This window comes from Haliotis rubra, unplaced genomic scaffold (genome assembly GCF_003918875.1).
Source record: "Haliotis rubra isolate DU_JTF1 unplaced genomic scaffold, ASM391887v1 Scf802, whole genome shotgun sequence".
Taxonomy (NCBI): Eukaryota; Metazoa; Mollusca; class Gastropoda; order Lepetellida; family Haliotidae; genus Haliotis; species Haliotis rubra.
In genome coordinates, this window is record NW_025767527.1 from 9,166 (window position 1) to 35,116 (window position 25,951).

Genomic DNA, 25,951 nt, shown 5'->3' on the forward strand with positions numbered 1-25,951 from the left:
GAACGCGCTTAGGTACTTTGGTAAAAATAATCCCAATACTTAAATCGATTATGGCATTATGTGTTTTGTTTAAAACATCATGAGAAAATATGTACCACCAATATTGAAAGTTACAAACAACGTAGCTAACGGAACTGTGTGTTGTCTCGTGATAGATTTTTAGTAAGGATAATGCGGTTGACGACGACAGATTCAAATCCACGCTCGTGCGTTTGTTGACATAACGGCTCTCAGTGGTCCAACTGAGTGTATTTTCTGACAATCCTGTGCTCTTGTTTTGGTAAGTGTATGCGCTTCCAACAATTTTAGGAAAATGTAATTATAAATCGCTAAGAGTTTCAAATCAGTAATATTAGATCTGTATGTAACCTATAAACTTGAACATTGGGCTTATATTTCACATCTCGGGGATATTTTAGTCTCACTTTGTTTGGTCATTCATATTTTTTTCCGCGAATTCATTTAAAATTCCATGATAGGTATTGACAGCAAGGATACACGAATGTTCAGTTTGAGAAATATTTTAAAAGTCATTTCGGAGATAAACATACTGTGTTTGAAAACCAGAGGTATATCAATGAAATTATAATAGCTCTAATTTTGATTTAAAACCAAACGCCGTAGCTGGCATAACATGGCTGGAAGGTGCTTCGCTTGGAGGCATTTCTACAGCCATTTGGTTGTTTCAGTGGGTGACCAATCAACCATGTCCCATCTTTACAAAAGGAGATCCGTTTCATCTTTTATTTTGACGATGGAATTGAAGCTCAGTAAATTAACAGAAGTAAGATATTTTGCCCTCTCAAGATTTTTTAAGTTCTTAGGAATAGATTTCTAACATTGATGGGGAATGATATAAAGCTATCTTCCAACAGCTCTTTGCAAACAGATTCCACTCAACCAGCAATGTTATGACTCCTCATCTCAGTTCAGAGACAGACTGCAATTATGAGACTATTTCAAGTTCCTCGGGATCCCAAGCTTCGCCTACCACACCTTAGGCAACAAATTCTATGGTGGATAGTCCAGTCGAATATCTATGGAAGAGTTTGACCAGTTCGCAAAATCTGAAGGTTGCACAGTAGTAGAAAGCTCCACCTCCACAAATAGCAGACTACTTGATACATGGATCTCAAGCACAATGAATTTCAAAGGGTGTAAACAACGTTATGCACCTAGAGGGACTTGTCAACCGGTTTCATCACTTGGTTCCGATGTGCAAGCGTTGGGTATGCCTGTGTTTGCATGAGAGGTTTTCTGTTCCTGAGGAACACAGCACAGTACTAAACAATATGTATTTCATTATGTTATTCTTCTTTGTCTTTTTCAATAGTATGTATGCCTTTTAAGCGCCACGACATGAAGGAGATGAAATAAAATCAGATTAAGTTGGTTTTTATTTATATTTATGTGACTTAATCTGAAATTGATTTTGGATTGAGTCAGGATGTCTGACTGTGACATTTGAAATCTAAAAACAAATTACAATTTTGAAGGACTACTGCTGATGTCGCTTCTGGATATGGTTATATTTTTACTAGAAGGAATAAGGGTTGACAAACTTTTTAATGTCATTACCAGAACACCTTACATCGAAAGCGACACAGGTTGGCGATAACAACCGTATTGAAGTCAAACCCGGTGCTGACAACATAAGACGCACTGCAAGTGGGGAGAAGTAACACATTTTCCACATTCAGAGGTGAGTTGACATTAAAGGAAAGTATTCAGTCCATTGTGCCCTTCCATTTATCAACCTGTTTCTGATGTAGGTTAGTTTCTACAAGCTAAGCATAAAAATAAGGCATAAAGGTTGAATAACTTGTAAATTTTTTTCCTTATCCTGACTCATGATTATTTCTTATCTCTCTTCTACTTCCGACGGTTACATGGAAACTTGAATCCCTTTTGTTCCCAAGAACAGTCAAAATCTCACTCACCGCGGTATAGGCCCGCTTTCATGCCAAAGCGTCCCCGTGACCACGAGCCTTGCTCACCTCACTCTCTTCATTATTGCCCAAGGAGACGGTTGGGCGGTCACCATGGGTCCTATTTTGCGGCTAATATCCTTTCTTTATATTTCGCCCTATCAATCAAAATTAAGGCCGTGAATCGTATTAAGATCCGATATATAATCACAACGGTGTATTTAATTACACAAATTTCAATTCATTTTCGCAATTTTCTCTCTCCATTTCAGATGGTAGCATGTAAACAATGCAGGCTAGGTATATCAGCGGCTGATCCACACCCTGTGTGTTCTTCCTGCGTCAATAATTCGCGTTCCTTAGTCCCATGTTGTAAATATTGTGCACCTTTATCACAATTTCAATTTACTAAATTGCTGTTTTCACGTTTACGCAAGGACATGGATAAACGAAGGGTAGCAGGGTAGCTGCTGATAAGGGTGTCTCTCAAGTATCTGAGTGTGAGTCGTTGGAGAAGTCTTTGAAGATTCCATTCAGGGTCTCTCCCATCTCTGTCGCACTTACAGAGACAGCTACACAGTCTCTGAACTACAGAGGCTGGTTAAGAAGAAGAGATTATCTGCGTCGTCTAACAAATCGTCAACGTCGCAATCTACATCATCATCTCGTTCTCATCATCATCTTGATTACTAGACCAACGAAATCTCTGAGTGAAGCTACATCGTTTGAGAATGCCTTGATGTTATTGGATGAAGCAGACGCATCACCGCCAGTTCTCGAACCACAGATTATCATAAATACTTCATAGAAAACGAAGACAACCAGCTCTTCAGGGTTCGCAAACCCTGGTTTACAGAAACAACCGTCAGCAGTTCCAGCGTCGGGAGAAAAAGCAGTCGTCTCAACGCAAACCTTCTTCCATGCCATCGTGGTTCGCCAACCCATCTGTCAACAATCAACCAGCTTCACCTCAGTCTACTTATTCTACCAATGTCTCTTCACAGTTCACGAAAGGGTTCGCAAACCAGTCAACCAGCAGTCAGTCTACTTTATCTCTACCTGCCAAGAGAAATAAAGCTACATTGGTGAACCCATCTATGTAGATGACCTCCATTAATCAGCATCATCAGCAAAGCAGTACGGCTCCATCTAGTTCACAAGCTTTTGTGAACACTCCGGAGTATACCAGGCTGCCGTTGGATCCAGACTTTGTGGTGAAGGTTACCAGACAAGTCGTTCTAGCCATGCAACAACAACAACGTTCTACAGAGTTACAACATCCTCTCAGCCACTCTACTGTAACATACTCTATCAGTGACTCCATTCAAGAGGAATCAGCAGCCTCAGATGTTAGCGTCCATGAAGTGGAAGATGCATCCATCTACTCAGACTCAAAGGTCTTATCATGGATCACAGATGGTCTCCAACCTGGCGGAGGCCTACTGCATTGTGGATGAAGATCTAGATATGCTGATGATCCCTCCTATAAAGCCTTTATCGCAGGTCTAACCTCAAGTCAGCGTTTGCGAAAGCTTCCAAATCTCATTTAATGTGAGGAAACCATTCTTCAGGGCGCCGAACATTGATGACGACTTCCATCTCCTCAGCGACTCCAGGTCCGCAGCTATAGAGCGGAAGACAAGAAACTGGCACATCTAGACACGACTACGACAAGGACCTTCTTCAGGTTGGCTAGATCCCGGGCCATCAACGAAGCCTTGATCAACACATTCAAGAGACAGAAACTGAAAAAATGGTTTTATCAGCACTCGTCACACAAACGAAGGACCAGGAGGTTATGTCTGACCACCTTGCATCTACATCGGCAGGTCTGACCTTACTTCGGTTACAAGGATTCCTCTTGACCTGTAACTGGCCAGATTATTGCACCAAGTCTTTACTACGTAAACATTGGGCAGCGCCAACTCTATTTGACGGCTGTATCCAACCAGTGTCTCGGGATGTATGCCAGGACTCAATGGATCAAATGGTGATCAGATCCATGCAGACTATGAACAACATGTATTGGCAGACATCACAACGAGTACAATTCCCAATGAACTTCCCAGGCATACAGAAGGCCAGAGATAAGATGGCATTAGGATCTCAAGGGGGCCAATCTGTCTGTTTTCGTTGCTCATCTGATAACTTAAGTGGACGTTCCAGGAGCAGCCCCTCCCCGGGATTCTCCCAGTCCTCTCGTCAATGAATGACTGGTCCATTCCATCCCCAGGCATTCCTGTACAACCGTCAACCGTACAAAAACAGACCTGAGATCAATGCAGTCTCACCCACGCTTTTATTCTCGAATTTTCCTAGTACCAGATAAGAACTCCAAGGAGAAATTCCGCCTCATCTACAACATGAAGCGTTTCAACCTAGACTATCTACTAAAACTGGACAAGTTCAAGATGCTGCACTTACCACAACTGCGACATCTAATCAGACCCAACGACTACCTAGCCAGCATAGATCTACAAGATACTTACCTGCACCTCCCTATACATCCGGCCTCGAGAAAAGTATATTCGATTCCTGTATCAAGGGCAGCATTACCATTGGAGGGTCATCCTCTTTGGTATTTCCTCGTCCCTTGGCTATTTACACATATATCTAAACCCATAGTTGCGTTTCTACATCAAAGGGGATTTCACTGTGCTTTCTACCTAGACGACGGCATACAGGCGCATCAACTAGCAGATCAACTCAGACATCAACAGTAGTTTACAATCCAGCTACTGACGCAATGGACTGGCTAGTCAATCAAATGAAATCGGAACTAGAGCCATCGCAGGAGTTGCAGTTCCTCAGCATAAAGTTCCTCACCATGAACAACCCATCCAGAAGACCGATGGTCAAGCATACAGGTATGTCTTCGAGCCGCTCTCAACTCTCCTCTACCAATAAGAGCATGCAAAGACTACTAGGCCTCCTCACGTCAGCACAGGCTCTCACTCGCAGAGGAAGGTTGCAGTTTCGACCGCTTCAACGCTTCCTTCGACCTCATATCGACAGTCTGCAGAGGATATCCATCCTGTTCAAAGTCATATCTACTCTGGTGGACAGACAAGTCAAATGTCTGCGACGGGACTTATTTGCAAGAGCCAGGCTACAGTCTACATCTCTTCGTCGATGCATCTCTGCAAGGATAGCCGCACACTTCAACGAAGAGGTCACATCTGGATTTTGGTCATTAAAAGAAAGGACATTACACATGAATCAACTGGAATTTAAGGCGATAATCGAGTTATCACTTATTGAGGAATCAAGTCCCTATGATTCACACAGACAACTCAACAGTCGCCTTCTACATAAATCTCCAAGGCTCAACGAGATTGCAACTGACGTTGCAACACTTCAACCCAGCAGACAACCTTCACTTATGGATGAAAGCCTGTCCCATTCCAGGAGCAAAGAACGTCTTAGCCGACGCCCTATCCAGACCGGTCTGACCACCACCCACAGAGTGGATGCTCCACCTGGAAGTGTTCCAACTGCTAACAATAGATCAAGGCTGTCCTCTCATAGATCTGTTTTCGACACACTTCAATCACCAGATTGTAACGTTCATCGCTCCAGTACCAGACCCACAAGCCTGGGCTCTCGACACTCTAGAGATTTCTTGGGAAGGACTAAATGCGTACGCATTTCCACCACCGATCCTGTTATCTCAAGTTATACACAAAATCGGTCAGACCAAAGTCCTATAACTGATTTTGGTTGCGCCCTACTGGCCAGCGAGAACTTGGTTTCCAGGCCTCCTACAGCCATTTGGAAAACCAACACTGCCTCTACCAGATTGGCCGAATCTACTGATCCACCCTCACACAAAACAACCTCACTGCAACCCAGCAGGCCTCGGACTACACACATGGAATATATTACACACTGCTTGAGCAGGAAGAGGGTACTGCACCAGAGCAGCTAAGCAAGTTACACTGGCCTTAAGACGATCGACTTGCAACCTCTACGATGATAAGTGGAAGAGTTTTGATCAGGTTGCTGCACGCAAGGGATGTTCCCCCTGTGAAAGACACACATCCTCAAGTAGCAGAGTACTTATGTTATCTGAGAGCTACTAGACACCTGAAAAGATTTACACTCTCAACATACTTGGCGGCGATCAGCTCCGTTATCACCATGGATACGGGAGTCAAGCTCACCAAAGTACCTGAACTCGTCGCTCTATTAAGGGCATTTAAACTAGAAGACCAGCAGCAGAAGCTTAGAGCTCCAGCATGGGATCTCAACATAGTGCTGCAACATCTTACCAGCGACGAATATGAGCCACTGAGAGACACAACTTTTGAGCTGTTAACTCAGAAAACATTATTTCTCCTAGCTCTAGCTACAGTGGGAACAATGTCAGAAATACACGCCCTCAACCACGGACGAACCAGGTTCGACTCAGGAGAGTATGATGCAGTCCACCTGGGTCTCAGATAGGACTTCATAGCAAAAAATCAGCTACCAGGTCAACCGGATCGACACTTCCACGTACCGGCATTGTCTATGGTCCTTGGACCACACTATACAGAAGATCTGTCCCTAGGCCGAGTCAGAGCTTAAAAAATCTACATAGAACGGACTGCTACAAGAAGGAGGAAGTTCTAGCGTCTCTTTATTCCGCTATCACCCTGCCAAGACTATTCAAGGCTCCCGAGCTGCTATCTTGTTTTGGATCAGAACTGTCATCCGACGAGCCTGCAAAGCAGTGTGGCAGGATCCTCCCAGAGCCTCCAACACACACGAAGTTAGAGCATCAACCTCGACACTCGCACTACATGGGAATTGCTCATTATCGTCCACTATGGAAAGCTGCTTTTGGAAATCAGACACAGTGTTCTCCAACCAATATCTTCGAGCATCGCTACAGAAGATGTGTCTGGTATCCACCAGTTGGGCTGTTTTGTAGTAGCGCAACAACTCACAATTCCAGCTAGACGATAGGAAACTCACCCTTCTCACGTTGGCTTGTTGACGCTAGGCAACTATCCCATTGCCACTGGCAGGGAGTCCATGTTCCCCTGTCTTACTAGATAAGTCAGAGCATGAGTTGTTTAGACTCAGTTTTGGTAAAAGTCCTTACCTTAACACATGGATCATTCTAGATAACTAGACATCGAGGCCTACTAGATTATCTAAAATCCACGAAATCTATAAGATTTATTTCTTTTATTGAGTTAAGAGCAGAAGGTTTATTTAGACCACAGGCCAAAAACAACGGTTACAAAATTCATAATTTCACACTCGCGGGTGTTTGTGGATGTACATAGCTTGATATACAAAAATTAAAAGAGAAATGAGGGATGGTAACCCAAGAGTAAATAATTATAACATGTCCATTGTACTTTACATTTTAAAGATATGATAAACACATTTAGCAATACTAATCTGTAGCTGTACAATAGTAGGACTAACATATTCACATACTTTATCACTCTAGCTTTGGCAGATAACGAATCCTTATACTTAAATATTTTGGACAAATGAGCAAGATATGGTATTCATCGTCAAGATCGTTCACACCAAAGGGACACAGGCGATCATGTAATGGAGTTTTAGGTGTAGTCCATCTGCCCTTTTCAATCATCAGTGTGTGTGTACTCAATCTGAACCGTGTAAGAGCAAATCTATATTTCCTCGTATCAATATGTACTAGATACGTTTAACATTTAAACGATCTTTAATTTGCAAACATAATTTAATTTCACTCAAGGAATTTGAATCATTCTTCCACATCTGAGATTAAATATCATAGATACGTTGTTTAAATTCTGTTATAAATCCATGGTAATTACTCAATCCTTAAGAAACCCATAAATAACCAAAGCCAAATTGTGTAAGAGTGTATCTCTTAATAATGTTACCCAATTTTTACCATGAGGATTAAATTCAGATAATGACAAGAGTGAATTGTAAATCAGTACTATATATCTATGTGCACTACACTCTAAAATCTTCTTCCAATATTTTAAAATCCTAATCAACCTGTGGACTATCAGTGGATATGCACCTAGTTCGCCACAAACAAATGCAGATGGTGTTGATTAATATTAAATGAACATTTTCGACATAAAATCGCACAAAATCCCATAAAATTCACAACCGTATGAAAGAACTGGTACTATGACTGAATTGAATATATGGTACTGAACATCGACCGATATATAGGGATAATTAATGAATATACGATACAGTGATCCTAACGCCATTAGACCTTGATCAGCTAGTGTCTTTTGTGCATGAGACAATCTTCCAGATGATGACAACACTAACCCCAAATATTTAAAAGTCCCCAGTACTTCTATTTCCTCGCCATTATTAAACCATTTTTCATTCATAGCAATTCTACCACCTTTACCAAATACCACTACTTTATTTTTTTCAGTAGTATCAACCAATCCCTACTGATTACAGTATTCAGATAACTTATCCAGTCCACCCTGCAAACCTTTAATATTGTTGCTAATATAACCATGTTATTATAGGATTTTTTTATAAAGCGCACATATCCACGCAACTGGTGCCTGCTCAAGGCGCTGGTATTTTTTGCCCTCGATCATTGGATGTCAATCTCAACGGCACATCGCATTATCAATCTCAACTCCTTGGGGAGTATACAAAATGGAGTAACAAGAAGAGAACGTAAAAACACAAAACACCAAGATCTTGGGCTGGTTACAAAGCATCTACAGCATCATTAACGAAAAGTGAAATTAGAATCCGCTATAACTTTTCGCCTTGACGAACTCCCAAAAACGAAGCAAAGAATTCTGAGTAAGCATCATCTGATTGTCTCACACAAGATTTAACATCACTGTACATTTACCAAAGTAGTGTTAAAAATTTAGAACTTATCCCCGAATGATATAACTTATACCACAAAGCATTCCTATTCACATAGTCGAACGCTTTACGGTAATCAACAAAACCAAAATATAGTTTTAAACCCTTTTCAAGAGTTATATTTATAAGTCCATTTACAACAAAGAGACAATCAATAGTGCTATAACCCTCCCTAAATCCAGCTTGTTCCTCTACGAGCATACTGTACTTATCACACTAACTTGAAACTCTTAACACTCAAGATACTTGTAAATAATTTACTGAAGCAAGATAACAATGTAACACCTCTTTAATTAGCTGGCTAATACTTGCTGCCCTTCTTATGGATGGGTACAATAACTACCTTAGTCCACTCATGGGGAAAATAAGCATTGATCAGTATGACATTAAATAATGGAGTTAATGTAGGAACCAGAACATCAGCTCCATAGATAAAAAAAATCATTCACAATGCCATCATAACCATGACTTTTTTCTAATTTGAATTTTCTGCATTGCTCTACGAACCTCCTCGTGAGTAATACTAACATCCAGTTGTTCCACACATCCTGTAATGTCAGTATCCTGATATGTTGACTCAACATCAAAATCTTGGATATTTTCAGGATTCAATAATAGACCGATCCAGTCCCGGCCGATAAGCCCCGCCCACTTCGTTTTTGACCTTAGGGGGAACAACCACTGACTAATCACAATGGCGTCACCGCCGGCGAAACGTGCGTGACTGCGAACGTTGTTGATGAATTCTGCTTGTGGTACTTTGGTATCCGTCGTTTGTGAATGATATTGAAAGTTAAACGTATGTGATTTTTAATATATTTTAATTGGCAGATTGCAATTGGCGAGTGAAAATGAGTAACATGCTCGATGAAAAATCGTCTCGGCCGGCTGCTGAGAGTAGGAAGCGTATTTTCTTTCGATCCAATCTGGAAAATATGATTGGGCTTGTAGACAGTATGTTTCCATGAATGTACCTGGACCAAATATTCAGCAGCTGATCTGCAGCAATTCTCAGTAAAGTTTCCCTCTTCAAAATCTGTACACCATCCTAAAATGACACTGAATATGAGGAAAAAAATCCATATTTAATCATCCTTTCCAATTTATTTTTCTTTATGTACTTTGTTGTGGAATCCTAACGTATACTAGCCACAAAAAAAACAACTGTGCATTGTCAAAATATTATCCCAGTTGATAAGTACGATAACAATGTCAAAGGTACATATACTGAGTCAAAAAAGAAACTTCACATTCTTCTTCAGGGCACTATAAAAGAACAAGAGATGGTAAGATGGTTAAATTGTTATTATTTCATTGCTGAGATCTGTGTGATGTACTCGATACACTGACAGTGCCATAATCAGTTCCATTAGGCTACACCGCCGTTCCAAAACATGGGTATACAGAATGTCAAGTCACAAGAATAAAAATGCGAAATTTCTCAGTTCAATATCGTGTATGGCCGCCCCGCGCATTCTCCACTGCCAAACACCGTCTCCTCATCGACTGCCTGATGCTTGTGAACACGTGTTTGGGGATTCTGCGCCATTGCTCTTGCATGGCAGCGCCAAGTTCCTGCAAATTCTGAGGTTGGTTGCTAAGACAAAGATTTCTTCTCCCAAGTGCATCCCAAACGTGCCCTATTGGATTAAGGTCAGGAGACCTCAATGGCCAGTCCATGACGTTGATTCCAGCGTTTTGAAGGAAATTTCATGTCAACATCGCGGTATGCGGCCGAGCATTATCTTGCTGGAACTGTAGACCTGGGCCATGAGCCGCCTTGAAAGGAACGAGTTCAGGGGTGATCACCTGGTCGCGGTAAGCAGCAGCTGTGAGGTTTCCACGGATCACCAGAAGTCGGGAACGGTTGTTCCCACAGAAAGCACCCCACACCATGCAACTTCTGCCCCCGAATCTGTCGACTTCCTATACACAACATTGGGCAAACCATTCACGACGTCGTCTGCAGACTCTATGCCTGCCGTCCGCGAATCTGAGGGTAAACATGGATTCATCGCTAAAGACGACTCGATTCCAGTCTCTCTGGGTCCATCAGAGGTGACGTTGGGCCCACAGCAGACGTTGACGTTGATGAAACGGCGTCAATAGACGCCCACGATATGGACGTCGAGAATAGAGATTGGCAGCCCGCAACCGATTTCGAATGGTCTGTGAGGACAGTCGACCTCTAAACATCTCAGCCCTGGTTCATGTAGGTGGCAGAAATCTGTCACGTAGGTGACGTAGGACGATTTGACGGTCTTCTGCTCGTGACGTCACACGTGGACGACCCGACCTTGGGCGATCAGAAGTGGTGCCAGTTTGTTGTAGACGACCTCTAAGTCATACAGAGTATGACGGCTGCATCCCATTGCTCTTGCGACGTCAATAACTGATCTTCCCGCTTGCAACATGCCAATGGCACGTTCACGTTGCTCATTTGACAATCGTGGCATTTCAAGTACCGTTAGAACTGTGGTTCAAAAGTGTTTTTTTTCAATTCTTGAGGCCAATGCAAACACGTGCATATGAAGAAAACTTCGATGCGAAGATCATGTGATCGACTGCACGTGCAAAACCTGATTTGGCACTAACATCATTTCCATGACGAATGGATGGGTTTGAGTGGGTTTTGCTAACGCTTTTCTAGAGTCGGAAGATAGGGATCCCATTTCGGATACATAGATGTATCATCAGAGAAAAATTATTCATTATTTTTCAAATTACATTTTGTGAAGTTTCTTATTTGACTCAGATATAAACTTTAATGGAGGGATCATGAGACCATAACAAGTCGGGAGAATTTCAATTGAAAAGTCAATCACAATGATGAGTCCACCAGCGGGACAGGGGTCAAACGTCCATGTCACGAGCTCAATAACGGGTATGTCCACCATCGGCATTGAGAACAGCATAGATGACGCATAGAGCCTATCAAACGTGCAAGGAAGGCTTGTGGGATGTCACGCCAGATTCTCTCAAGTTCTGTGGCAAGGTCAAGACGTTATCTGGCGGATGACGAAGGCGGCGTAGACGTCGATCCATCTCGTCCCAAACATGCTCTATCGGGGAGAGATCCGGTGAACTTGCAGGCCAAGGCAGTAAGTCAACGTTGTGGTGTTGCAAGAAATCCATAGCAACCCTTGCCGTATGAGGGTGGGCATTGTCCTGTTGGAATGTTAACCCAGGGCCATGACGTTGCAGAAAAAGAATTGCCACAGGTCGAAGAATCTGATCCCTGTAGCTCACACCAGTTAAGTTGCCCTGAACAATCACCAAAGGAGTTCTCTGGCGTGCTGTTTATCCACCCCAAATCATCACGGAACCACCACCAAAGTGATTCCTCTCCAAGACACAGGCCTGTGCATAACGTTCTCCCACGCGTCTATAGGCACGTTGACGTCCATCACTATGGGAAATGTTAAACCTGGACTCATCTGTGAAAACAACATTTCTCCTCCAAAACAAGGGTCTGCGGACAGAGCTTGTCGATGACGTTGTGTCAGGATAGGCCGTATGGCGGGACGACGTGCTCTGATCCCGTGATGACGTAAACGTTGTCGAACTGTGTTGGGGTAGATACGGCGAAGTCCTGGGATGGTTCGGGCAGTCATCACTGCAGTCTGAAACCTGTGGCGAAGATGGGTCACTCTTATCCATCTGTCCTGTCTTGGCGTTGTAACACGTAGACGTCCAGAACGTGGCCGATCGGTGACGTCATTTGTGTTCTGGTAGCGTCTCACCAGTGCAGAAATGGTGTTCCGGTGGCAGTGGAAACGTGCAGCCACTTGTCGTTGAGACATTCCCACACGGACCATCCCAATGGCCTCATGACGTTGTGCAGACGTGAGCCTTGGCATGCTATGCATTTGAATAGCCGTTTAAGTTTTTGAACGATCGCAAGGGCAGGGGATGAGCTTTCCAGAGTGACAGTATTGTGTGGCATTCATTTGCCCTGTTTCTCTTTCCTGGAATGCATGTGCAACAACGTATTGCACGTCTCAAGGACGAACCCACTGACGTCACGGAACGTGGCACGTGCATGCATGTTGGATACATGTCACTAATCTCTGAGTCTGAATCCTTATGTGTCCACACAGGTTTGATAAACTTAGATTTTAAATTTTTGTATGCACAGTTTTTTTATGTGCCTAGTATATATACAAATTTCCACAATACTGGACTCCATGAACTGCCAGCGTTTATGTACAGGTATGTCAGAGCACTAGAACACAAAGAAGATCCAAGATTCAGTCTGCACCTGTACACTGACCCATCTTCCAGAAACAGGAAACCAGTGATGCAAAATCTTTGAACAGAGGATCCACAGTACAGTTATCCGAACAATTGATTAGCATTGAAATAGAATGTTACACAAAATACAAATATATCACTTTTTCAACCAAGATATTTAACTGCTAACTACTAGTGTAATTAAGGTGCAAAGAATATATCCTATGTTCAAAGCTTCTCGTCAATACAATTACATATTTACATAATTGCTTCTTAAACAATGATAATCTTTATTATATTAGATCTGAGACTATATCCCTAGAATCCCATCAAATCCGGGTTAAATATATGTTTCAATATTCATTCCGTTACATGAATAGTCAACGGAGATTGTTGTAACTTAATACAGTTATTCTGTTCCAGGACTAGATAATGCCTGACCAGGGTTTGACCAAAACGTAGCCTTTGTTTTTTCAAATTCTCTGAATGTTGAAATAACGTTGATGAGTTATGATACTAGCAATCACTTTTGAAATTGTCTTATTAGTAAATATATTATTTGTAATACATTTAAAAGCAGGAGCCAACAAACTAAGTTAATACCAAGTGATTGCCCGGCCATGATATGCATAGTGTTTGTTTGCCTAGTCCTGCCTTAAAATCATATGAATCTGATATGTCAATCAATTAAATAATTATTTATAATTGATTAGATTATTATTTATTCTTTACCCTTTCACATTTACTAAAGAAAGCATGATTTATGAAACATACCTTGCTATCATATCCAGTGAATTAATAAAAATGTCAGTTGTAAGATTACCCCTAAAATGTACCAATATATGTGAATATTTTCATAATACACTTTATTTCACTCCTTCAAATTCTCCAGAAAGTCACTAGTCTTCTCACATAGTTTTCGTATTCGATCCACATGGAGGAAGGTAATTCAGTTCAAGATCCCATGCATCTCTTAATAAAATATCTGAAATATTTAAAGCATAATTTTATAGGCACTCATAAGAATTAATTTTGATATTTTATTTTTGATATTCTATGATAGGCAACTGCTGACACTGACTATATTTCTGTTTGAATAAAAAATAATATTACTCCCGAATATTTTGCACTATTAACAAGATACTGTAGGCCTTCAGATGTGCTTTTGAATAATAATAAATAGCTATCACTTAATATCACTTAATATTTGTTCAGCTTTGGTTTGTATATTTTCATACATGCAGTAACCATTTATTAAAAACACTTGCATTAATTTTATTTTTAGACAAATCAGAGTTTAATACTAAACCTCTATGCAATGCATAACATTTCACAAATTATTAATGATCCTTCCATCATACATTCGTTGTGGTTTTCAATAACTATAAGTCAGCTTTAATTAAGTGAACACAGTACAAAAACCATTATTATACACGCAAGTGTTACCACTATTTCAACAAACAAAAATGAGCATGTAATGAGCCTTGTCTTTGCTAAGAGACGGGGATTGTTTACATGCATATAGTTTGAAATAAATCAGACTCAGGTTACAATGGTTACTAAATTGCAATTTGTAAACAAAACAAAAGTGACAAATTCCTGTTAATTCTACTTCAGTTCAGAGTAACTTGCTGAAATACGATTACCACAACACTAATAAAAATGTTCTATGATCAGGAGAATTCAGGATACTTGATAAACAAAGGCGTTATTTACAAAAAACTTTCGCTGTGAAAAAAAAGCTGAATATCTGCGTCTACTTTCTCCCTTAATATCACGGGCAGATAACTCTAAATGACCGAGGTACGCAGATTTGCGGCAATGACACAAGAAAAGATTAAGGTCTAATTTCAGTAAGTTATATACTTCCTAAAAATACCAGACTTTTTGTGCGTGTACATTAATAATTATATTGAACGTATTTGCCAATACTTTGGCATACGTGTGAAGAGCAAAGTTCAACTTACCGTCGTTTCTTCGTCTTTCGTTGCCAGATGTTAGTTTTGCAAAATACGCACACCTGAACATGTGTACCAAGCGATAACATAAAAAAAATCGCATACCTGTAGTCAAAATATGTGTATTTGGACCTTAAATGTCGGCCTGTCCGTGGCCCAAATCGTCCGCAATTCAAAAAATAGCAAAGCGCCCCTAGCGGCGTCTGCGGTCCCTACTCCCGACCTGCGCGGTGTAACAATTCTATTATTAACGTGGCACAGTTGTCGATATCACAATTGTTGATATTTACGTCTGAGAGTGATTTGTCAATGCCATCAAGTATTTCTCGTGAGTGATCATCCAATAGCATTTGACGGAAACCATCAGCTTTGGCCTCTTTCCACTTAAACTTATCTCTAAGTTGGCTAACACCATCTTTTTGCTGAGCTTGACCGTTAATCTTAAATTAATTGTTCAAAATACACTGATCAGAAAATTCTAATATGTCACATATATAATAATAACACATCAAGAGATACCAGAACGTAACCTATGGAACTCTGTCCGTGTCTACCTACAAACGTATAATTACCTTTATCCCTATCGCTGCCTATACGACTATTTACTATATGAAATTGAAACGTTTTACAAAAATCTAATAATCTGATACCTGTCATTCATAAGGAAAATCCCCAATTTTATATATATATTTGTTCGGTGGTTGGGTCATCAGTTATATAATCCTCGGGGGGTAGGAGGTGATCACACTCACGTGTTCTATATAGTCTGGCTTCTGTCCTGTACGTGAGTTAAAAGTCATCCAGCACAGCAACTCCCCCATACTGTTTATATTCAGCAGTGTAAATAAATAAAATATCGTATGTGTCAACACCACTGTTTATCTCCTCCCTCAATGAATAATTTGGAACGCTATAAACGAAAAATAAAAACATATCTTTCTTCAAACCAAAGAAATATCTGTCTAGTCAAATACTCATTACATGTTTCTCATCCACATGAACTACTTCTACACCCTGGCACATCCATGAAGCAAACTAGGCTACTTTACCCCCTTTGCCCCTTTTCTGCGTGGGCGGGGCTTACAGTATGCCTCATACCCGGGTTATTCGTCCATGTTTCACCCAACAAAATAACGTCCTTATCCTGCAGGTGTTGTAGAAAGTCTCTATTTCCCAGTTTCCTAGTCAAGCTGCCATTGACATTCCACGTGAGCACTGACAGACTCCTAGGTGGCCGGTCCTAGGTCCGACCCCTCTCCCCGGTCACCGTGACCTCCCGCACCACCTCACCGTCTACCAACAGGCGGGCTGGGTATAGAATAGTTGCTTTCTTCCATCTTTCCTGGACTTCTTCAAATCATCTTGTAACTTCTCGCTCGCATTTCTGACTTCACTGACACCATAGGGTTTCCCTTTCAATGTTTTTGCTTGTTTTTTCACAAATTCTTTGTCCTTGAAATCCTCAAAATAAACAACAATAGGTCGTTGTTTACCAAGAGTACGCTTCCCCAACCTGTGTGCACGCCTTATTCTCAGTCTTGCAGCAGTGTCCGGAGAGATACCCATCTCCTGTGTCAAGAAGGCTACAATTAGTTTCTTACAATCCTCTTTCTAATTAACTACTGAATCATACTTCAACCCATAGAAAATCAAGTTCTTTCTTCTATTCCTGGTCGACAGCTCTCGATTCCAGTTGCGTATTTGTTTCCACTAGTTCAAAATAGTTCTTTTTCCACCTTTTCTGCATGTTCTTTGGTTGCCTTCAAATCTTTGTTGATATTTGGGATTGCTTTCAGTTCATTTTTAATAGCTGCAACCTTCTTGGACTTATGTGCAATGTTACACTGCATACTTTTCAAAAGTTAATCATTGTTTACCCAGACGTTTTTTAATCCCTTCAATGTTGGTGTTTATTTTCTGCACAGAGTTATTTACTTGCGAGAGAATTTCATTCACTTTCAAAATGGCTTCACTTACTGCGCCCAGCTCCAACCTCATGGCCATGATTTCCTCGTGCAGTGTGCCATCACACTCCAACTCGCATGGTGTAGATCCTTCTCTTTTTCTCTTACTTTTCTGCTTTCATGTCTCTTCTGTCTCCTTTTCTGTATCGCTCATGTCGACAGTATTCATATCGTTTTCGTTTTGAGCTTCTGCCATACTTGAAACAGTTTCTACCTTTCAAAATTAGCGTATTTAGCAGGGCCAAGCTGGGACACGTGGTCCCACGATTGACATCAGGATCTTTTGGAAGTTTCAAAGAAGAGCTCCCAGGGTCTATATGATCAGACGCTATTGATCAAGCAGCCACGGTGAATCTTGTTTGTTGGCTGACCCACCACCTATTCCGTCGGATTCGTTAAGCAATAAGCATGAGTTAGGATAGGGAAAATATGTATTTTTTTATGATTAAATTGATATTTGATACTTGTCCTGACTCATGATCTGAAGGGCCCTCCCAACCGTCCCCTCTCAGCACTACGGGCTTCACTGTAGGCCCTAGTGCGGGCTTATTTAGAAGAGATTGAGGCGAGCAAGGCTCAGGTCACCTGGGACCATTTTGGCGGGAAAGCGGGGCTCTACACGGGTGAGATTTTGACTGTTCTTGGGAACAAAGGGATTCGAGTTTGCACGAAACCGTTGAAAGGAGGAAGTAGATCAGCAATAAGCATGAGTCAGAGTAAGTATAAAATATCAATTTTATCATAAAAATTACATTGTCATTACTAGATCGTCTTCTATCAGCGGCACAGGTTGGCAATAACAACCAAATCGAAGTCGGACCAGCTGCGGACAACATAGACGCACTGCAAGTGGGGAGAAGCAACACATTTTCCATATCCAGTGGTGAGTTCTCATTTAAGCAATGCTTTCAGTCCATTGTGCATTATCCATCTGTTTCTGATGTAGGTTAGTTTCCACAACTAAACATAACAACTAGGAATAAAGGTTAAATAACGTGTAATGTCATTGCCAGATTGTCTTCTATCAGCGGCACAGGCTGGCGATAACAACCGTATTGAAGTCAAGCCTGGTGCTGACAGCATAGACACACAGCAAGTGGGGAGAAACAACACATTGTCCGTATCCAGTGGTAAGTGGATATTTTTGGGAATTATATATTCTGTCCATTGCGATCTCATGTACCAGTATGTGGTTTTTGTGTTTGTTATAAGCCTTAAAAAAGAATCTAATGTTTCTTACGTATCTGGGATTTTGTCTGGTTCTGCTGCTGTAGCTGAAAAAAGACCTGATCTCCATGCAATAACCCTGTTTCCGAATGTAGGTTATTTTCTATAACTAAGCATTTTTGTTTCAGGTCCTTCGACTCAGGGCTTAGAGTTTACCATAACGGCAACCGATGAACTGTGCCTTGAAATCAAGAGTCACATCGACAGAAACATTCCCCGCATAAACGTCCTCCTGAAACCACTGAAGGCCAGGGTTGAGTCCACAGATTTAGGATCTGTCATCATCAGGGTCACAGTGGAGCCGGGAACAAAACTTGGACCAGTTTGGCTAGGGGAAGTCATCACTACGATCCTGCCTGAAGACATCTTTGCTAAACTGCCAAAAGGTACCCGAATGGAAGTCTGCATCAGTGCATCTCTTCCACTCACCCCTCTGGACGTGGATATGTTCGGTAAATATACAATCGGTAATTTGCACTAATGTCAACTTCCAGTTCATAAGATAGTCAAGGGATTCATCTTACATGCTTGCAGTGAAACACAGTAATACAAATTCATAAAAATATGTCATAATTGGTATTATGAGATAAATTATTTAAATGCAGTTTTCACACACATTATGATCACTACGTATTAGTGGAATCAGTAATATTCAAAACGGTCAAATAGTGATATCAGTGATATTCAATGTTATTGTAAGTGCAGATGCTAATAGTACCGCCTCTTCTGTTTGAAGAAGACATATATTATAAATATGAAACGAGTTTTGTCCTCATTAGTAACATCCATATTCAATATTATCCGAGAAGATACTCTCTAATAATACTCAGAGGTTCAGAACTGGAGCGACCGCCTCTGTGGTGTAGTGGTTAGAGCGTCCGCCCGGAGAGCGGAGGGTCGCAGTTTCGAACCCCGGCCGCGTCATACCAAAAGACGTAAAAATATGGTACTTGTTGGTCCTTGCCTGGCGCTCGGCATTAATGGGTACAACAAGGCCTGGTCGGCTCAGAGTCAGTATAATGTGTCTGAGTGGGGTATTCATGCTTCACTGCGGCATGGTATCTCATTGAGCTAGCACTATAAAACCAGCCTAAGTCTGGGCTAGTAAAAGCAGCCGCACATACACATACACACGCATGCACGTCGTCATATGAGCGAAATATTCTCAAGCACGACGTTAAACCCAATTTCACCTCACCTCACCTCAGAACTGGAGCAAAGGAGTTACGCAATCAAGTGTCTAATAAAGCGAACGATGTGGGGATTCTGAGTGAAATACACCGAACACAAATCTAGTATAAAGACTGTCAAAACGATAAAATGGAATATTTCCATTTAACTCGACTGAACCATGTCATACATAGAGTCTTTGAAGGGCATTTAGAATTGATACACATAAAGGCAGAAATTTCACATGGATGTCAACTTCTTTGACGAGGCGGACGCTTTTGTGAAGCATTTTAGGTCACGACGTTTTGGAGTATATTCTTACTCCTTCATCAGGTGAATGAAACAGTTAGGAACAGACAGCTGTATATGTACATGTTAAAACAACAACAGTTATAAGATAACAATTTACATTAATAAGTCCCAAGAGCTAGGCTTGCAAGAGGCCATAGACATCAGAAGAAGCCAACCAGCAATCAATCGTGACCAGGGAACATATCTGCCTAGCGCTTGGGACTTATTAATGTAAATTAATCATCACTGCTGGCCTCATTGTCCTTGTAATTATTACTTTTAGGCCTGGCTTCCATTTGTTTTCTTACCCTCTGTTATATCCCACTATTGTTACCTCATCAACCATGCCCGGATTAACAATGCCTGGCTTCCACTTGTCCATCCATCACGTTAGTGCTAATTATATCCCCTTCCCCTGCTTCCATTTGTTTTTCTTATCCCCTGTTAATTGCCACCTTTGTTACCTTAATCATGCCTGGATTAGCAATCCCTGGCTTCCACTTGTCCATCTACCAATTAACTACTGGTTTCCCTTGTTATCTCATAACTGCTGTTGTTTTAACATGTACATATACAGCTGTCTGTTCCTGACTGTTTCATTCACCTGATGAAGGAGTAAGAATATACTTCGAAACGTCGTGACCCTTCACAATAAAGATGTTGAAATCCATAAAATTCTTGCCTTCATGTTATACATGGTGTGTTTATGACATAGCATTTTCAATTACTCAGTGTGTTTTTGCTAATTTTGTTTCAGAGTTAAAAGGTGAAAAATGGTATATTACAGAATACGCATCTGACATTACCAGGAAGGATGAAACAGGTCGTAGCATGCTCCACCAAGGGGCCATACTTGGATATAGGACTGTTGTCAGTTTAAGTCTAAAAGCTGGCTGCAATGTAGACCATCCAGATAGTTTTGGAAACACTGCTCTTCACTATGCAGCAATGTTAAAGGAAAATAGTGCGTCTGTGTCTAGGCTGCTTATTGAAGGAGGAACAAGCATTGAGGCGGTTAACAGAGTTGGATACACACCACTACATTGTGCTGTCGCTATGAAGAACTTGGAGATAGTTGAACTCTTTGCAGAAAAGTTTGGAAATAAAGAGAGCAATCCTACATCCAGCAACCCTACAGACGTATCATATCTTACAAAACTCATGGTCAAACATGGAGCAGAAGTCAACGCTCTCAACAAAGAAAAGCTCACACCATTACAAGTGGCTGCTTCGTGGCAAAGTTTTAATGTTGTGGCAGTTTTACTTACTGAAGGCGCTGACGCGAATGTTGTCGATACAAATGGTCAAACACCACTGCACCATGTATTTGGGTCAAACCAGAAAACTGGTGCAGTTACTAAGACATACAGACTAAAGGAAGCTCCGAGAAAAAGTCATGATGGGCCCCAATCTGTAGATACAGATAAACCTGATAATGATGGAGATAGTGAAGCTCCATCTTCAAAGTTTGACATACCAGATAGTAAAGGTAATACTCCACTCCACAGTGCACTCAAGGGAAACTTCACACAAGGAGCTATCACTCTAGTGAAAGCTGGGGCAAGTGTAACTATCAAGGACAATGTCATGGACACACCCCTCCATATACTTGCGAGAAATACAAACATGATGAATACTAACAGCGAAACTGATGCAGTAATGAAGGTTATTGAATGCAGCAGAGATATCAATGTTAAAGATAACAGTGGTAATACACCTTTGATGGTGGCTGTCGAGATGAACAAAGACATCTCACCGCTGCTCAAAGCTGGAGCTGATGTCAATGCTAAAAATGTACATGGCGATGCATCACTAATCATAGCTGTTCAAAGGGACCATGTGAAAATGGTAAAAACATTAATAAAGGCCGGATCTGATGTGAACACGAGCAAATCACGTGGTGATACAGCTTTGATGATAGCTGTAGAGAGGGGATGTAAGGAAAACGTTTTAGCAATAGTCCAATGTGGGGCGGATGTCAATGCTAAAAATGTACATTTTGGTGAAACAGCGCTCCACAAAGTTGCTAAGCATGCAATATCAAAGCAAGCGGTACATGCGAGAAGAAACGTTGAGGAAAAAGGTAAAACACCTTCAAGTCCATTCAACATAAGTCATGATATTGCAGACATTCTTGAAACTCTTCTCATAGCTGGAGCCGACATCAATGCCAAAGATCACAAAAGTAAAACACCTCTGATGACTGCTATAGAGGGAATTTCAAAGGAGAGAGAGGGAGAAAGTAACCTCATCCCACAATTAATTGCTGGGGGAGCTAATGTGAACGCTCAAGATTCGGTTGGTCAGACGCCCCTGATGATGGCTGTAGAAGCAGGACATGATATCTCACCACTACTCACAACTGGGGCAGATGTCAATTTAAAGAATAAATCTGGTAAAACAGCACTTCATCTTGTCTATGAAAACGGTTATGGCTTTGACACAATGACCGTCCCAAAACTGATAGCTGCTGGAGCTGACGTCAGTGCTCAAGATAGTGACGGTAACACGCCCCTGATGATGGCTGTAGAAGCAGGACATGATATCTCACCACTACTCACAACTGGGGCAGATGTCAATTCAAAGAATAAATCTGGTGAAACAGCGCTTCATCTTGTCTATGAAAACGGTTATGACTTTGACACAACAATCATCCCAAAACTGATTGCTGCTGGAGCTGACGTCAGTGCTCAAGATAATGACGGTAACACGCCCCTGATGATGGCTGTAGAAAGAGGACATGATATCTCACCACTACTCACAACTGGGGCAGATGTTAATTCAAAGAATATATCTGGTAAAACAGTGCTTCATCTTGTCTGTGAAAACGGTTATGGCTTTGACACAATGATCATCCCAAAACTGATTGCTGCTGGAGCTGACGTCAGTGCTCAAGATAATGACGGTAACACGCCCCTGATGATGGCTTTACAAGCAGGACATGATATCTCACCACTACTCATAACTGGGGCAGATGCCAATTCAAAGAATAAATCTGGTGAAACAGCGCTTCATCTTGCCTGTGAAAACAGTCATGGTTTGTTCACAATGATGATCCCAAAACTGATTGCTGCTGGAGCTGACGTCAGTGCTCAAGATAATGACGGTAACACGCCCCTGATGATGGCTGTAGAAGCAGGACGTGATATCTCACCACTACTCACAGCCGGGGCAGATGTTAATTTAAAGAATAAATCTGGTAAAACAGCACTGCATTTTGTCTCTGAAAACGGTTATGGCTTTGGCATAATGATCATCCCAAAACTGATTGCTGCTGGAGCTGACGTCAGTGCTCAAGATAATGACGGTAACACGCCTCTGATGATGGCTGTAAAAGCAAGACGTGATACCTCACCACTACTCACAACTGGGGCAGATGTCAATACAAAGAATAAATCTGGTAGAACAGCGCTTCATCTTGTCTATGAAAACGGTTATGGCTTTGCCACAATGATCATCCCAAAATTGATTGCTGCTGGAGCTGACGTCAGTGCTCAAGATAATGACGGTAACACGCCCCTGATGATGGCTGTAAAAGCAGGACATGATATCTCACCACTACTCATAACTGGGGCAGATGCCAATTCAAAGAATAAATCTGGTGAAACAGCGCTTCATCTTGCCTGTGAAAACAGTCATGGTTTGTACACAATGATGATCCCAAAACTGATTGCTGCTGGAGCTGACGTCAGTGCTCAAGATAATGACGGTAACACGCCCCTGATGATGGCTGTAGAAGCAGGACGTGATATCTCACCACTACTCACAGCCGGGGCAGATGTTAATTTAAAGAATAAATCTGGTAAAACAGCACTGCATTTTGTCTCTGAAAACGGTTATGGCTTTGGCATAATGACCATCCCAAAACTGATTGCTGCTGGAGCTGACGTCAGTGCTCAAGATAATGACGGTAACACGCCTCTGATGATGGCTGTAAAAGCAGGCCTTGATGTCTCACTACTACTCACAACTGGGGCAGATGCCAATTCAAAGAATAAATCTGGTAAAACAGCACTTCATCTTGTCTATAAAAACTGGTATGGCTTTGACACAATGACCGTCCCAAAACTGATTGCTGCTGGAGCTGACGTCGGTGCTCAAGATAATGACGGTAACACGCCTCTGATGATGGCCGTAGAAGCACGCCGTGATACCTCACCACTACTCACAACTGGGGCAGATGTCAATTCAAAGAATAAATCTGGTAAAACAGCGCTTCATCTTGTCTATGAAAACCATTATCGCTTTGACATAATGATCATCCCAAAACTGATTGCTGCTGGAGCTGACGTCAGTGCTCAAGATAATGACGGTAACACGCCCCTGATGATGGCTGTAAAAGCAGGACGTGATATCTCACCACTACTCACAGCCGGGGCAGATGTTAATTTAAAGAATAAATCTGGTAAAACAGCACAGCATTTTGTCTATGGAAACCGTGATGGCTTTGACACAATGATCATCCCAAAACTGATTGCTGCTGGAGCTGACGTCAGTGCTCAAGATAATGACGGTAACACGCCTCTGATGATGGCTGTAGAAGCAGGACGTGATATCTCACCACTACTCACAGCCGGGGCAGATGTTAATTTAAAGAATAAATCTGGTAAAACAGCACTGCATTTTGTCTCTAAAGGCAATCGTCTCTCTTCCCGTTCTCAAAAGACATTCAGTGTTTCCCGACTGATTGCTACAGGAGCTGACGTCAATGCTCAAGATAATGATGGCAACACATCTCTTCACATGTGTATAATGTATAATGATTACCATAATGCCATGGTATTATTGCACAATCCAGGGACTGACGTCGGTATTACAAATAGATCTGGACAATCAATGTTGCATCTGGCGGGAGTTATGGGCGAAAGCTTACCACTACAATATCATGGATATTCCCATTATCATTATACGAAAACGGAAATGGTGCGGGCAATCCTCAACAAGAATCCCGATCTCCATGCTCAGGACAAACGAGGCAGAAACCCTTTGGACATTGCAGAAACGTCAAGCGACAAAGTTCATGTGCTAAGACAGAAGCGTGTATCAACAAAAACTATAGACACATTCACGCCGAGAGACAGCACGATCAGCTCGAATGTTTTTTTGGATAAATATTAGAACGGTGTTACCAAAAAAACTTAAACAATAAGTCTGGAGTTTTGGTATATGTTCTACCATAATCATGCGATTGTTGCAGACAGTAATCGTTTCAATGATGTGACAGTTTGTGTACATTTAGCTGTCCTTACAATTTACTGCTGATTATCTTATTGTCCTCCTGAGAGGGTACGTAAGTTCCAAAATCTTTCAAAGTAAAATTTTCACGTCCTGTGTTTTTAAAAGTAGTATTCTTGTCATTTTAATTTGTGGCTAAATTTTCCTACAATCGCCAACAGCTGAAGGGATGGTGTAAATCCAGCTAGGGTCCATGCAGGTAGCAAAAGTAATGTAAGTCCCCATGGTTCCTAGTATGGTGATCTACCTTCAGTTGTTGGCGATCTATAACCCGTTTTCATATTGTATTGTCTTCGTAACTAAACTAGTTTTACATGTTCATGCTAGTTTTAGACTCCATCCGTGATACTCTAGTTATTTTACAATCCATTCGATGACTGATTATTTAGCAACTTTAATTTATTGTTTATGTAAAACATTTCTCGTCACTATATGGCTGAAATATTGCCGAGGTGACGTTAAATTCTAACTCACTCCCTCCCTCACTACTGCTGATTATCAAACGTGCTTTAAAAGATAAAAGATGAATGATTAGATTTTGTATGTATACTTGTTAGTCTATATATACACTTGGAGACTGTACAAACTACGAAGAAATAACCAGTTAATAAGAATGTACATATACATCATTATCTGCACATCATTAAGGGATATTTTTCATTTACCTATAGACATTTCAATGACAAACAAATAGTTTGTAGTATTTTATATGCATAATGTGAATGTACTGTGATTTAGTAGTAACTATTAAACTTCAAAAGTTTGGTTGTAAAATTTAGAATTTATATATTTTCAAGCGTTTGTTTGTAAGAATTACCATCCTTGCGAATTAGTTGTATTTCTTTGCTTTATGTGATGTATATATTTCACATCTAGTTGTGAGAGGTAGAGCTTTGTTTTGAGTACATACTGATTAATGTAATACTGGCGTTTATGAAAATGTTAGATGGTGGAAGTAAAAGGTTAAGAACGCAGAAGATGGTACCAGTTTGATTCTATAAATTGGAATGATTGAACATGTTCACTGTGGACAGCGCACTTCTTGTTCAATTCCCTTTTTTGCAGTTTTGAGTAGCATTGCCAGACGTGAAGAATC

The 25,951-nt window shown here is 41.2% G+C and overlaps 1 protein-coding gene across 1 annotated transcript; it reads left to right on the forward strand.

Annotated features, from left to right (window-relative positions):
* The first annotated feature begins 1,608 nt into the window (after positions 1 to 1,608).
* On the forward strand, positions 1,609 to 24,738 carry LOC124261650 (serine/threonine-protein phosphatase 6 regulatory ankyrin repeat subunit B-like). Its single transcript, XM_046695991.1, has 5 exons — positions 1,609 to 1,702; positions 17,699 to 17,815; positions 18,288 to 18,611; positions 20,378 to 22,536; positions 22,738 to 24,738. The coding sequence occupies exons 3-5, from the start codon at positions 18,554 to 18,556 to the stop codon at positions 24,736 to 24,738; spliced, it is 4,218 nt and encodes a 1,405-aa protein (XP_046551947.1). The 5' UTR covers positions 1,609 to 1,702; positions 17,699 to 17,815; positions 18,288 to 18,553.
* The last annotated feature ends 1,213 nt before the right edge of the window (positions 24,739 to 25,951 follow it).